The 13,394-nt window shown below is 43.9% G+C and overlaps 1 protein-coding gene across 1 annotated transcript; it reads left to right on the forward strand.

Annotated features, from left to right (window-relative positions):
• The first annotated feature begins 1,373 nt into the window (after positions 1-1,373).
• Positions 1,374-7,650, forward strand: fam8a1a (family with sequence similarity 8 member A1a). The gene is made up of 5 exons (XM_079750155.1): positions 1,374-1,893; positions 2,119-2,239; positions 2,567-2,690; positions 4,274-4,413; positions 6,093-7,650. The coding sequence occupies exons 1-5, from the start codon at positions 1,488-1,490 to the stop codon at positions 6,235-6,237; spliced, it is 936 nt and encodes a 311-aa protein (XP_079606281.1). The 5' UTR covers positions 1,374-1,487; the 3' UTR covers positions 6,238-7,650.
• Positions 7,651-13,394: the final 5,744 nt, after the last annotated feature.

The following is a 13,394-nucleotide window of genomic DNA, read 5'->3' on the forward strand; positions in this document are numbered from 1 at the left end:
ATAGGCTTCTTAACAGTAGTATTACATCTGCCTTGCATTCATCAAAGGACTTTCAATCATTATGTTTGCCAAGAGAGTGCTGCATTGTATTTCTCATCAATATTCCGTTTTTGTTTATTAAAAAAAACATTTTACCTTAATTATTAAACTTACGTCTTTATAATTACATTTGTCTAATCAAACAAGTTAATTATTCTCTCGTTCAACCGACCTCTGCCACCCCCTTGTGGTGGAATAGAAAACGTGGAAAAGGGAGGTATAGAATAATGGAGAAAAAAAAAAACCTGGAATAAGGAGGTATCGGAAAATTATGGAGAATATTAACCTTAGAAAAATGAGGTATGGAAAAACGGAGAATAAAAAACCTGGTGGGTTGGGGTCACTACACCTTCTTTTTTTTTTACAGGAGGTATAGAAAATTAGGTATAGGAAAATGGTGGAGAGAATAACAAATCGAGAAGAAATGAGGTGCAAAAAATGATGAAGAGAATTTTTTTGGGGGAAAGGAGGTATAGAAATATGATGGCGAGAATAAAAAATTGAAAAAGGAGAGAAAGAAATCGAGAAAAAGTAGGTAAAGAAAAATTATGGAGAGAAAATTTTTTGAACTGCTAAAAAACAGTATATAACTACAGCTTTCACTACTGTTTATGTGCGGAGCTACCATCTTGGATGCTGCGGTATTGTTTTAGACCTCTCTATCAGCAGCACCATATGAAAGCTATATCTGATGATAGCAGGTCATGATCCATGGTGGCGCTCAGCCCACAGTTCTTGCACAGAACTCCCACTGCACTACAGAATAATAGTTGTACAAAGCTAACGTAGCACGGGCATACTTAGGAATTAAGGTGGAACTTACAATAACGTTTGTTAATATGTATATTTTTATTAATATATTTTAATTATTGTTAGAAAATATTTTCCTTTCCTTTTACCAAACGTACCAATCGTCTGACAAATAGACCTACTTATTGTAAGTCGCTTTGAAAAAAAACGCCAGCTAAATGCCCTAAATATAAATATAAATGTAAACGCAATTTAACTTATAATCAATTATAATGAAATACATGTCACCATTCTGGTGCAATAAATTACTGAAGCGCTTAGGTGCGGATATAAAACGGGGTTTAGGCGGCACATACCATTAGTTGTACAGGGTGAGTCGCTCATTGTATAGTTGGAATAAAAGGGGTGAATTACACATAGTCTATCAAAACATATGTTTGCAAAATCATTTAATAGTTAAATAATAGCGTTTAGATAACTTCAAGATCCAAAACGAAAACAGTCGAACCGTGATAACGTGTACTTTCCATTTCCGGTTTCACCTGGGTTCTAGGGACTACTTAGCGCCGCCAGTGGATCGACCACAGCGTTCTGCTCTTACAGCTAATATGAAACAACATCCAGATTACCAAGTGTAGTAAATACGTTTACACAGGTTTAACTCGTCCATTAAACACACATCGGGAAGTGGCTCAACCATGGCTGCGGTTGCAACGAGTGATAGTCAGCCGGATACCTCGGAAACTGAAGAAAAGACACCAAAAGCCACCATCAACGCTACAACCGAATACTGCGCAAAGTTGCAGCAATGGATGTGGCAGTACTACTGGGGGCATGCGAACTGGCAGAGTTGGATGGCAATGTCCGCCTTTCCCTTTCTTCCACCCACCACTTTCCATCACCCGGGTCTCCTTCCCCATCCATCCGGTGCTTCTGCCTCGCCACCCGGCGTTGGGCACCTCACTTTCGACGCCCAGAACTGGTACAATTACCCTTATCCCTTCAGTTATCCCGTTCCCCCCTATCTATCCGCTGCCAACAACGAGCAACCCGCAGAAAACACACCTGGACGGCCAGTCCAGCAACAGAACCCGCCTCAAGCAGGTAGCCTTTTTTTTTTCTTTTATGTTGGGAACCGTTCACCGTTCAGATATCAACACTTTCTGACACACACACACACACACACGCACACACACACACACACACACACACACACACACACACACACACACACACACACACACACACACAGATTATTGCATTGGTTTTCTGGCTACATGTCGCTGGCCTATCAAATCAACCCAAAGACCAGTATCCCTCTGTTGGCAGGACGGGAGTACACTATCCCCACGCCCCTCCAGAGATTCCTGGCTGAGACGGTGGATTTCTTCATCCTGTTCTGTGTGAAGGCCACGATAGTGCTGTGGATCATGCACCTAAGTGGGATGAAGTAAGACCGAAAGTGGTAGAGTGTGTTGTTGTTGTTAATGAGATTCTGGCCAAATGAATGACTTCACTTTGAAACGGTTGCACACACACTTACACTGCACTTCATGCTTTTGGTTTTAACCAATGTTGGGGTTTTGAGTTAGCATGTCAGCTAAATAGTCAGAAGCTGTTACTAGCGACCAGCAAATTAAAACCTTTGATTTGCATGTGTCATCTTATCCGCTGCACAATTTGAATAGTTGAACCGCCACGTGCAACACCTTCTCCAGTCTATATTGGCTTTTTATTCTTCCTTTCCCCTCCCCCCCCCCACCCGGTGACCCTTCAGGGACATTGCCAAGTTCATCACCCAGTTCATCGTGGAGGAGATAGACGAGAACACGTCGCTTGAGGACCTGCAGAAGATGATGGCGGTGGCGCTGGTCTACCGCGTTCTGGTCTGCATCTACGAGGTGAGGCTCACCCTCCTCTACGGCCTCCGAGGACGCTGCTCCGTGATGTAGAAACATGTACTCTTAATAATAATTACAATTATAATAATGTGTTTACTTTATGTATAGCACCTTTCTAATACTCAAGGTCGCTTTTCAGATTCGTGAGCACACATGGAGCAAGACAGCACAACAAGAACAACTTAAATAAAATGATAATAGATTATATATACAGAGGGTCTATGCAGTCGTGAAAGAGTGCATGGACCCGTGAAAGAGTGCCACCTCATTACCATGAGGTGGACGCTGTCACCCAGAGCGTCTTAGAATACGCCGGGTGGGCGTACATTATTATTATTAATTATTATTATGGGGGGCCCCCAGTGTGGACGCCATGTTCTACCGGCTGAGACCGATGGATCGATCACTGCATCACATCTAGTGCGGTTACAAACCAATCGACATAATACTGTACTTGGGGGTTCAATGTGAAGGTCCTGGAGAGGGGCGATGGTCTCATGTCAGGTTGTTATGACTATCATGTAGCATGCGGAAGGAACCAGATCCTATCTTGGGTTTTAAAGTCGTAAAGGCAAGTCGTCAGTTGCTCAACACATTAGGAAATTCGAAACAGGAAATGTCTTTCTTCATAAATGTGTCTGGATATTCTCGTGCATTGAACTGGAATAACTTTACCTCAAACATGCAGTTTAATGTGGCTTATATCACAAGTTGGGACCATAGGTTGTTTGTTCTGCTGCTACAACCGGGTAACAGCTTTTTGAACATTGCTCAGGGAAATACTGCTGTAATATTCATTCATTATAATTTAATGTGTAAACGTAAAATACACTATAACTAACTGTATATAATAACATTAATGTGAAATCACAAGATGTTACATATTTCTGTGCCCACTGCACATTTAGGCGGCTATTAACTGCCACAGCATGGCACAGTTTCAAATCCGCTGTCCATTTGAATCCTTCCCCCCCCCCCCCTCTGCTTCCCTGCAGAGGATGCAGCAATGCAACTCTGGCCTCATAGTTGCCTGAGATGTGTCAGTGCAGAAAGTCAAGGTTGGGGTGGGCGGAGGTTGTTCACATCACATCGCTGGGTTCCCTATTAACAGGGGGGATTCCTGCTCCCTTACACACACACACACATCCTCACCCCCTTAAACCAACACGCTCTCCATGTGGTTTGCCGGTTCGCTTTCCTTGTCTTTCTTCTGACGAATGTACTTATTGTAAGTCACTTTGGATAAAAGCATCTGCCAGAAGCCCTAAATGTCTTCCTCTCTTACCTAGTTTTTACCAGGTGTACATGTGTGTGTTTTTAGATTGGTTGGCTGTTTGTAATTGTGCTGGGGAACAGGATAGTCTAGTGGTTAGTGTTGGACTTACAGCCCTGAGTCTGCTTGTTAGAAAATGTATTTTAATGAACGTGTCGGCTAAACATCTACCTATATGACCAAATATTAGAAACAGAAAATCCCTTTGAGTTTAGTTTTTGAAATCCACCAAATATGAATATATTGCTTTTAAAATTGATGTGTAGATGCTTGCTCAAACCTTTTTCGTATCGCTGTTTCATCCAATCAGATCATATGTATCTGGGGAGTGGGCGGGGCCACACCGGGGAAGTTCCTGATGGGTCTGCGGGTCGTGACCTGCGACACGTCCACCCTGATCCGGCCCAACCGTGTCCTGGTCGTCCCCTCCACCAACGTCTCCCTCTCGGCGTAAGTGAACCCCCCCTGGATCGGCAGACCACCGCGTCTTTGGCTACTTAACGTGGGTTTTATCCATCATCGCAGCAGGTCAACTCATTGTTTAGATACAGAGGGCTGAGAAAACTCTTAAATATGGATACGTTATTTTTCTTCTCTTTTTATTAGATTTTTGGTTGAAACACCGCCGGACTTCGACAGAAGTGTCCAAGTTGAATCTCATGATTACCTCGTCATACAGGCTAATATATTTAACTTAATAATTATATTATTAAGGCTGTTTACATTTATTCATAGACAGCACAGGGAAGCAGGAAGGGAAGTGGGTTGAAGGAGAGCGGGAATGACAGGTAGCACAGCGGGACAGACCTGACCCTGGGTTGCTAGGCAGTTTCCCACATGGTTAGCATATGGTCGACTTGGTTAGCATAAGGCCTTCATGGTTAGCATAAGGCCTACATGGTTAGCATAAGGCCTACATGGTTAGCATAAGGCCTTCATGGTTAGCATAAGGCCTACATGGTTAGCATAAGGCCTACATGGTTAGGATAAGGCCTACTTGGTTAGCATAAGGCCTTCATGGTTAGCATAAGGCCTTCATGGTTAGCATAAGGCCTACATGGTTAGCATAAGGCCTTCATGGTTAGCATTAGGCCTACATGGTTAGCATAAGGCCTACATGGTTAGCATAAGGCCTACATGGTTAACATAAGGCCTACATGGTTAGCATAAGGCCTACATGGTTAACATAAGGCCTACATGGTTAGCATAAGGCCTACATGGTTAACATAAGGCCTACATGGTTAGCATAAGGCCTTCATGGTTAGCATAAGACCTACATTGTTAGCATAAGGCCTACTTGGTTAGCGTTTGGCCTTCATGGTTAGCATAAGGCCTTCATGATTAGCATAAGACCTACATGGTTAGCATAAGGCCTACTTGGTTAGCGTTTGGCCTTCATGGTTAGCATAAGGCCTACATGGTTAGCGTTTGGCCTTCATGGTTAGCATAAGGCCTTCATGGTTAGCATAAGGCCTACATGGTTAGCGTAAGGCCGACATGGTTAGCATAAGGCCTACATGGTTAGCATAAGGCCTTCATGGTTAGCATAAGACCTACATGGTTAGCATAAGGCCTACTTGGTTAGCGTTTGGCCTTCATGGTTAGCATAAGGCCTACATGGTTAGCATAAGGCCTTCATGGTTAGCATAAGGCCTTCATGGTTAGCATAAGGCCTTCATGGTTAGCATAAGGCCTACATGGTTAGCATAAGGCCTACTTGGTTAGCGTTTGGCCTTCATGGTTAGCATAAGGCCTACATGGTTAGCATAAGGCCTTCATGGTTAGCATAAGACCTACATGGTTAGCATAAGGCCTACATGGTTAGCATAAGGCCTACTTGGTTAGCGTTTGGCCTTCATGGTTAGCATAAGGCCTACATAGTTAGCATAAGACCTACATGGTTAGCATAAGGCCTTCATGGTTAGCATAAGACCTACATGGTTAGCATAAGGCCTACTTGGTTAGCGTTTGGCCTTCATGGTTAGCATAAGGCCTACTTGGCTAGCACACTAGCAGGTGGGTCTTATTGCATTGTTTTTCATCCCCCTGATTGGTTGATCCATCCCCCTGATCCTTACCCCTCTCTCTCTCTCTCTTCCTCTGTTTCTCTCTACCTCGGACGGCCATAGGTCCACGGTGCGGGCCCTGAACAAGAACTTCTCCATCGCCTTCCTCTTCCCCATCTTCATCACGCTCTTCTTCTTCCAGCACAACAGAACTGTGTACGACATTGTGGCGGGAACCATCGTAGTGCAGCGGAGAGGGGCCAGATAGCACCCCCCTCCCCCGGTCCCACCCTCTCCACCACCACCACCCCCCCCCAAACATCACCGTCACCACCACCACCACCACCACCACCCAAACATCACCATCACCACCACCACCACCACCACCCAAACATTAAGGCCAGATAGCCCCCCTACCCTGGTCCCACCACCACCCAAATATCAACACCACCACCCTAACCACTACCACCACCCCCAACATCAGCACCCCCACCCAAACATCACCACCACCACTCCTACCCTAACCACCACTACCCCCACCCTAACCCTCACCCTAACCACCACTACCCCCACCCTAACCACTACCACCCCCCCCAACATCAGCACCACCACCCTCACCCTAACCACCACTACCCCCACCCAAACATCACCACCACCCTCACCCTAACCACCACTACCCCCACCCTAACCCCCACCCTCACCATAACCACCACTACCTGGCTTGGACGGATGGATGGATGGATGGATGGATGGATGCAGTTGTGAAAGTCTTGACTGGAGTGATTTGATGGATGCAGTTGTGATGTCTTGGATGAGTCGATGGATGGATGTAGTTGAGAATGTCTTGGATGAATGGATTGATGGCTGAAGTTGAGAATGTCTTGGATGAATGGATGCGTTGGTGCAGCTGTGTGAAGATCAAAGCATGGGGACCCAAACCAAAATGCTCAATCAGTTTTGGGAGTCTGATTTTCTGAAGCCCATTAAGAAAGAGGTTAAGGGGTAGAACCTTGTAAAAGAATTGCGTTGTCGTGTTTGAACAGTCCGATAGTTTGTTGATCATTGGAAGCCTACTTGTCCACAAGCCTGCTCAGCCTCAAGACGCAACATCTTGAAAATATCTCACGAGTCTACACCGACTCACACTTTAAATGTATGATTTACGACATAATATAAAAGGATATATTTCACTTGCTTTAATGTAACCAACTGAAAATGTACGAAAACCTAGGTTTTCTTGTGCACTGCCAGGATTGGGAACCACCATTTTGACGTATTTTCGGCCAACTTCTTTTTTTAAATACCAGGCTCTCATTGGAAAAAGACTGGTTTTATTTTCTTCTGTGCCTCTAGATAGAATATAAACGTGGTGTTTTGCCCCACAGAGGGCCACCAAATCCTTTCCTTGAAGCTGTTTATGCACACATAGGTTCTTGATGCTTGCAATGATCGTTACCTTAATCTTATTTCAACTAAAGAGGACTCAGGGTCACCTTTTACCAAAGCCATACTGCTTGTGTTGAGCGCTATATGGTTTAGTACATTTCATTTGGTCCTAAATGCAAGACTTTGATTTGATTTGATTTTTTTTAGTAATTGATTTGTTGTAATTGCTGGTCGTTTTCATGACCCTTTCTTCTGTCTGCAGTATTAAAATTAGAAGCAAGGTTATTTATTTGAACAGTGTTTGTTGTGTTTATTTTATTATGTATTATATTTTATTATATATTTTGTTAGCATTCTCCACATTTTGACATTCAGTGGACTTATTGAAGCCGATCTGGCCTGGGTAAGGAGTACTCATAACACAAGGTCGGTCTTGTTTTTGTTCATGTACAATAGCAGATAGTCTCCATTGTAAAGTTTTATTAAACACCTTTTTGTATTTTGCTTAGAAATCAGCCTGATATAACAGAAACAAGCAAGAGACATCATGCGTAGGTCTAAAAGGGATGGGTTTTCAAAAGCAGTGACATAAGCCTTATTTAGCTAGAAGCCATGTTATTTGATTAAATCACAATAGGATATCATTGTGTTGCCAACCATATGAATTAAAGGGGGAATTATATTTGGCACAGTGTTTACATCGCCACATTTCTACTGACGTGGTTATTTAACACTGTGGTTAAGGGTTCATGTTAGGATGAGCTTAAACAGCTATGTTAATATGACACCACATGTTATCAAAGCATGCTTTAGTGAGTGTGTGCGAGGAGTGGCAATAGCTATGATTTTATTGATTTATTTATTGGAAACAATGGGACATAAACAAACAGAAGCCTTCAAATATTATTCTAACCACACGATGGCGACATCGAGTTGCATAAATAAAAGTAACTCACAGCTATAGCATTTTCGCTGCTATTTACAGCTTCATTCGTCAGTACTCTCACACGCATTCACAATATTGTTTCCCCATTAACGGTCGTAGCACACACATACATACACAAATGTAATGATTAGGAGCCACATTTACCAGAATTGTCCTGAAATAACGCATTATTAATATATCGTATTGTAATGATTTAGCGTATGAACAAATCAGGGGTTGAGGTCAATTAGGGAAATATGACAATGACTACTGTAGTTTAATGTGATTTTGGCACATGCCGACCCTTGAATGAAGATTTTGTCAGACCTTTTGAGCCCTATTAAACTTTTTAAGTGGTTTTGTTCTTCTGGGCAAGTTTTTCTGCTGACGTTGGTTGTTTTTCTACTCGGGCGTAAAAGAGGCTTTGCAATAATTGAGCCTCAAGTAACTCTTGACAAATTATAGAGAGAGCGGGAGGGAGGGGGGGGGGAAGCGCGAGCTAGAGAGAGCGAGAGAGAGAAAGAGAGAGGGTGAGAAAGAGAGAGAGGAGGGATTGCAGCTGGAAAGGGGTAGTCAGTGGGTGGAATAGCGAAGGACGAAAGGTAATGGGACGGTGTGCGTGTGTGTGTGCGTGGAAGGGGGGAGGGGGGGATATGAAGAAACGCGTGTAAGCGAGAGAGACAGAACGAGGGACAAGGCTTAGAAATTCTCTCAGATCTTTGAGCTGAGGGACCTGAGGATATGGAATAACCCCGCAGAAGATTCCCATTAGCATTCAGCAAAGCTCTCTGTTAGTATTCGGCACGAGAGAAGCCCTGCAGAGTATCCATCGTGTGTGTGTGTATGTGTGTGTGTGTGTGTGTGCGCGCGCGCGTGTGTATGTGTGTGCGCGTATGCGTGCGTGCGTGTGTGAGAAAATGTTTTCATTGCATTTTTGAAGATCACTTGGTGCCTCTTTAGTTATGAAAATGTGATGGGTGTTTGCTATCCGACTGGATTTAATATGGTGAGCTTTATACAGCGGAAATATGGAATATGGAAATCAAATCAACAACATTTCATAATGTCTGAGCTTTTTAATAAGCGTTGAAGGTGAATTTCAACACGAACTTTTACGTTTTTTCGTGATATTGAACTGATTATCTATGACCAATAGATAATACATCTTCAGAAAACCAAAAACCAATCCAACGCATACACTGAAACACAAACAAGCTTAACATTTCCAGGGCCTTTGTGTGGAAGGACACTCCACCCTCTGTGACTAACAGGATCTCTCCCCCCCCCCCCCCCCGGGCAGCATACCGCAGGCTCTCTCACCGTTGACCTGCTATGGTAAGACAGTCATATCAGTAATAGCCTAAGTCGCAGTTCATGTGTGTGCTTCTAAACAACCGTTGTCTCTATTCTCCTCCTGATTCCTATGGCTGCCCTTCGTTTCTTGTGATCACTACAATAAAATGAAATTATGGAAAACATGCTTGCGCCGTCACACAACTAAGTCACCGCTCCTCTCCTCCATCAGATTACCGGTACCCACGTCTTCTGCGCTTTGACCAGCAGAGGGAGACACTGTTGAATGTTGTTAATGTGTCTTTTAATTTTTTTTCTCCCAGAGATCGCTCTTCATTGGCCGCTGTCAAAGGCAGCTGGGCCAATCGCCGCACTTCTTGGGGCCCCCACAAACATCTGATGTAGTACTTATGTGGAATGTGCTAGCGCCGCACGAGCTGTCAACTGGAGCACAACGTACTCCACTCTCGGAGGAGGGAGGGAAGGAGGGAGGGAGGGAGGGGGGAGGGAGGGAGGAGGGAGGGGAGAGCGAGGGAAGGGAGTGCTAAGCCCTTGTTGACGGAGCAGAGCAGCAGCGTCAGGCGTAGTAGGAGCAGTGTAGTAGTAGTAATAGCACTACTATTGTGTGTGTGTGTGTGTGTGTGTGTGTGGGTGGGTGGGTGTGTTTGGTTCGTTGGATGGGTGTGTGGCTGTGTGTTTGTGTGTGTGGGGTGATATATACATTTTTTCATTTAATTTGAACCTTATATTTATTATAATATTGTAATGATCAGTTGTTTACAGCACTGTTTTGTATTCGGTTTCCCCATTGAATGCATCAGTATTTGTTAATTTTCCGTACACTGAACGGTCAACTAATGAACCATCAATTAAAGTTAATGATTTTATTATCAGTTAATGACGTTATAAGCATTATTATACACCTAAGAAATTGTCACAATAATGCGAGTACATGACGTTTATCAAATCCCCAAATTGCTTCTTCCTTCCTTCCAAAAGTTCTTCCTTTTAGAAAATTAATAAAAGATTAATCATTTTTTAGAAGCTTTTGGAGTGCAGGCACTCAACCCTCCATCCATCATTACGACTCGATCTTCGCAGCAATGCACACATCTTTCTCAACATTGAGTTTTACAAGTATGTTGCTGAAATTGAGTTGTCAGCAACGTGTCATTAGGGGGGAAGAGCCTCATGTATTTACCCCTTCATTTTGTACAAGGTTCATTTTCCACCCTTTTCTTTACCAACTAGATTCAGATTCAGAATACTTCATTAATACCAAAGTCAATTGTTACGGTCACAAATGGATATCTGTATATAAAGAATTGTTGAAAAAATACAAAACATGTGCAAAAAATAAACTAAAAAGTGCAGAAAGGCGAAGAATATGCATACATACACATCAATGTACATCAAATGTACACACATACATTAAAATATACCCTGACTATAAAGTGGCTCAGGAAAGTGCAGAGATATATTGAAACCACTCAAAGGCTTAGCCTTGGTGTTACTCATGAGGTCGTTTTTCACATACTTGACCCGTAAGCTCCAGAGCCCCAGCTCTTAATAGTCACCAGTAGCCCAGGATTAGTGTCTCGTCGTGGGGCCACTGCAGAGCCACCTGACCTCTGCTGGTGGTGGTATGTACTGTATGCCAGAGGTCCACCTCCCGTGCAACAAAAGCTAAAATAATCCCTGACAGTGGTGGATGGTGCGTGGGCATATTACATGTCACATGTCCCACTGACTATGACTATGTATTATCGGTGTGTGTGCGTGTGTGTGTGACCCTTGGGGAGTGAGGGAGGGTTATGGGTCATTATACCAGTCCTTAGTACCAGCAGTACGTAGATGAGGTAGAGGACGAGGTAGAAGCTAGCTAAACGTGGATGGACATTTCTAAAGTTTCTTTTCACATTGTGTACAAAACTTGAACCAAATACTTCTTAAAACCCAAACTACATCTGAATGGTTTTCCATTTCCATACCACCAGACTCCTCTCGATGCCCAAGCATTGTGTGCGATGAGATCCAAGCAAGGTCAGAGAGTCACAGGAGACGAAGAAGGACATACCATGTCTATTCAGACTTTTAAACATATATTTGTGTACTTATAGGTTCTGTTTATGTCTCTGTGTAAGCTTGTGTTAGTGGGCCACTCTCTTTTTCTCCTTTTTCTTCTTCTTTCTCTCTCTCTTACCTTCTCTCTCTTCTTCTATCTCTCTCTCTCTCTCTTTCTCCCTTTCCCTCCTTCTCTCTCTCTTTCTCTCTCTTCCATACTCTCTCTCTCCTCTCTCTTTCTCCTTCTCTCTCTCTCTTACATACCCTCTCTCTCTCTGATTCAGCACTGAGTGTCAGACAGCTGATCTCGTTGCAGATGGCAGAGCAGCATCTTGATGCACCATAAGTCTGGCTCGTTGACTGACAACATGTGCTTATGGATAAGGTTGATTCCCCTGTTGCCGAGGTACCCGTATTATATTAACCAAAAGTGACAACGTTCATTTATCCTCTTTGAAGACAAGTTTTGTTCTTTGGTGGACAAACCAGCATTGATCAGTTTATCCAAAGAGACTTACAAGTGAGGTTGTGTATGTGTGTATGTGTGTGTGTGTGTGTGTGTGTGTGTGTGTGTGTGTGCTATAACAACATATGACATGTTTTCAGTTGTATGGAGCTACCCCATACGAACCAATAGACTCCAAGTGACTCCAACCTCTTCTTCTTCAATGTAAAGCGGGATGTAAACAGGCACCGTATAAAGAGCTGACAGCCCGGACTTAAAGAGGTCTTTAAGGGCCGCCGGTTGCATTCATCATTAATGATAAACAAAAGTACACAGACCTAATGGATGAGAAAAGGCTCGGCAAAGGACAGCGCTGTCAGAGCCCTCTCTCCAAACGTTTCGGCCCTCTAATGTAAATGAACGCCATCCTCTTCGATTCGGATTTCAATCACAGAAGGCCTTGGGATGCGGGCGACGCTTAAAAGTAGTGGCTAAACCTATAGCTGGGAGGTGAACCTGACCCATAAAACAAACCTAGACCTAGTTTAAATGAGTGACTGTGGCCAGACTCAATGCCACGGGAAGAGCAATATATGACGTGCCGATACAGCCGCCGCATTAGGCGGCCTCTTGAAAGCCTATTCACTGGTGAAGGCTGTCTCTTTGGCTGACGGCGGGCTCCATTGATTGAGGGTTGGATTTAAAATGGAGGGATTGTTCCCGGAGTGGGTGTCTAGACGGTGCGCGGCGCGACTCAATAACACCTCAATGGTAGTGAGGAGGTGGTGCGCTGTATGGGACAAGACGACCGGGTGGGGGAGGAGGGCGGGGGTGGGGGGGGAGTAAGCAATTTATACCTGGATTGAGAGCTGGAATGACCAATAGGAGGCCGGAGACAATGATCATGAGTTTCGTAATGCTGATACATTATTAGGAGCCAATGCCAAAATACACATGTTTACGTTCATATAATTTGTTGTCCGAAGTTAAAGAGAATGCCTACCATATTATAAGGGAAATCAACTAAAAACGTCAACTTAAAATGATGTAAAAAAGACCAAATGTCAATTTCTATTCCTCTAACTCTTCCTCGGAACGACACGCATAGAGGTCAAGCTCTGACCAGACAAACCTTCTGACAGCTCTGACGGCCTGACGGCACGGTCAGACAGTGCGACGGGCAGACGTTACGTCAAACTCCCCGACCCACCCTGGCACTGTGTTTCGGTCTCCCTTCAACTCCTGCATTATCCAGATGCCTGCGAGGTTAACCCCACACTGGAGACAACCCACTGTCCTAATATTAGGACAG

The sequence above is a fragment of the Pollachius pollachius genome (assembly GCF_949987615.1).
Source record: "Pollachius pollachius genome assembly, chromosome: 13".
In the NCBI taxonomy this organism is placed as follows: Eukaryota; Metazoa; Chordata; class Actinopteri; order Gadiformes; family Gadidae; genus Pollachius; species Pollachius pollachius.

Bases quoted from the DNA above. Each gene is read 5' to 3' on its own strand.
- fam8a1a (XM_079750155.1), top strand. From the start codon at position 1,488: ATGGCTGCGGTTGCAACGAGTGATAGTCAGCCGGATACCTCGGAAACT. The intron at 1,894-2,118 runs GTAGCCTTTTTT...CTCTGTTGGCAG, and splicing joins ACAGAACCCGCCTCAAGCAG to GACGGGAGTACACTATCCCC. The intron at 4,414-6,092 runs GTAAGTGAACCC...GGACGGCCATAG, and splicing joins ACCAACGTCTCCCTCTCGGC to GTCCACGGTGCGGGCCCTGA.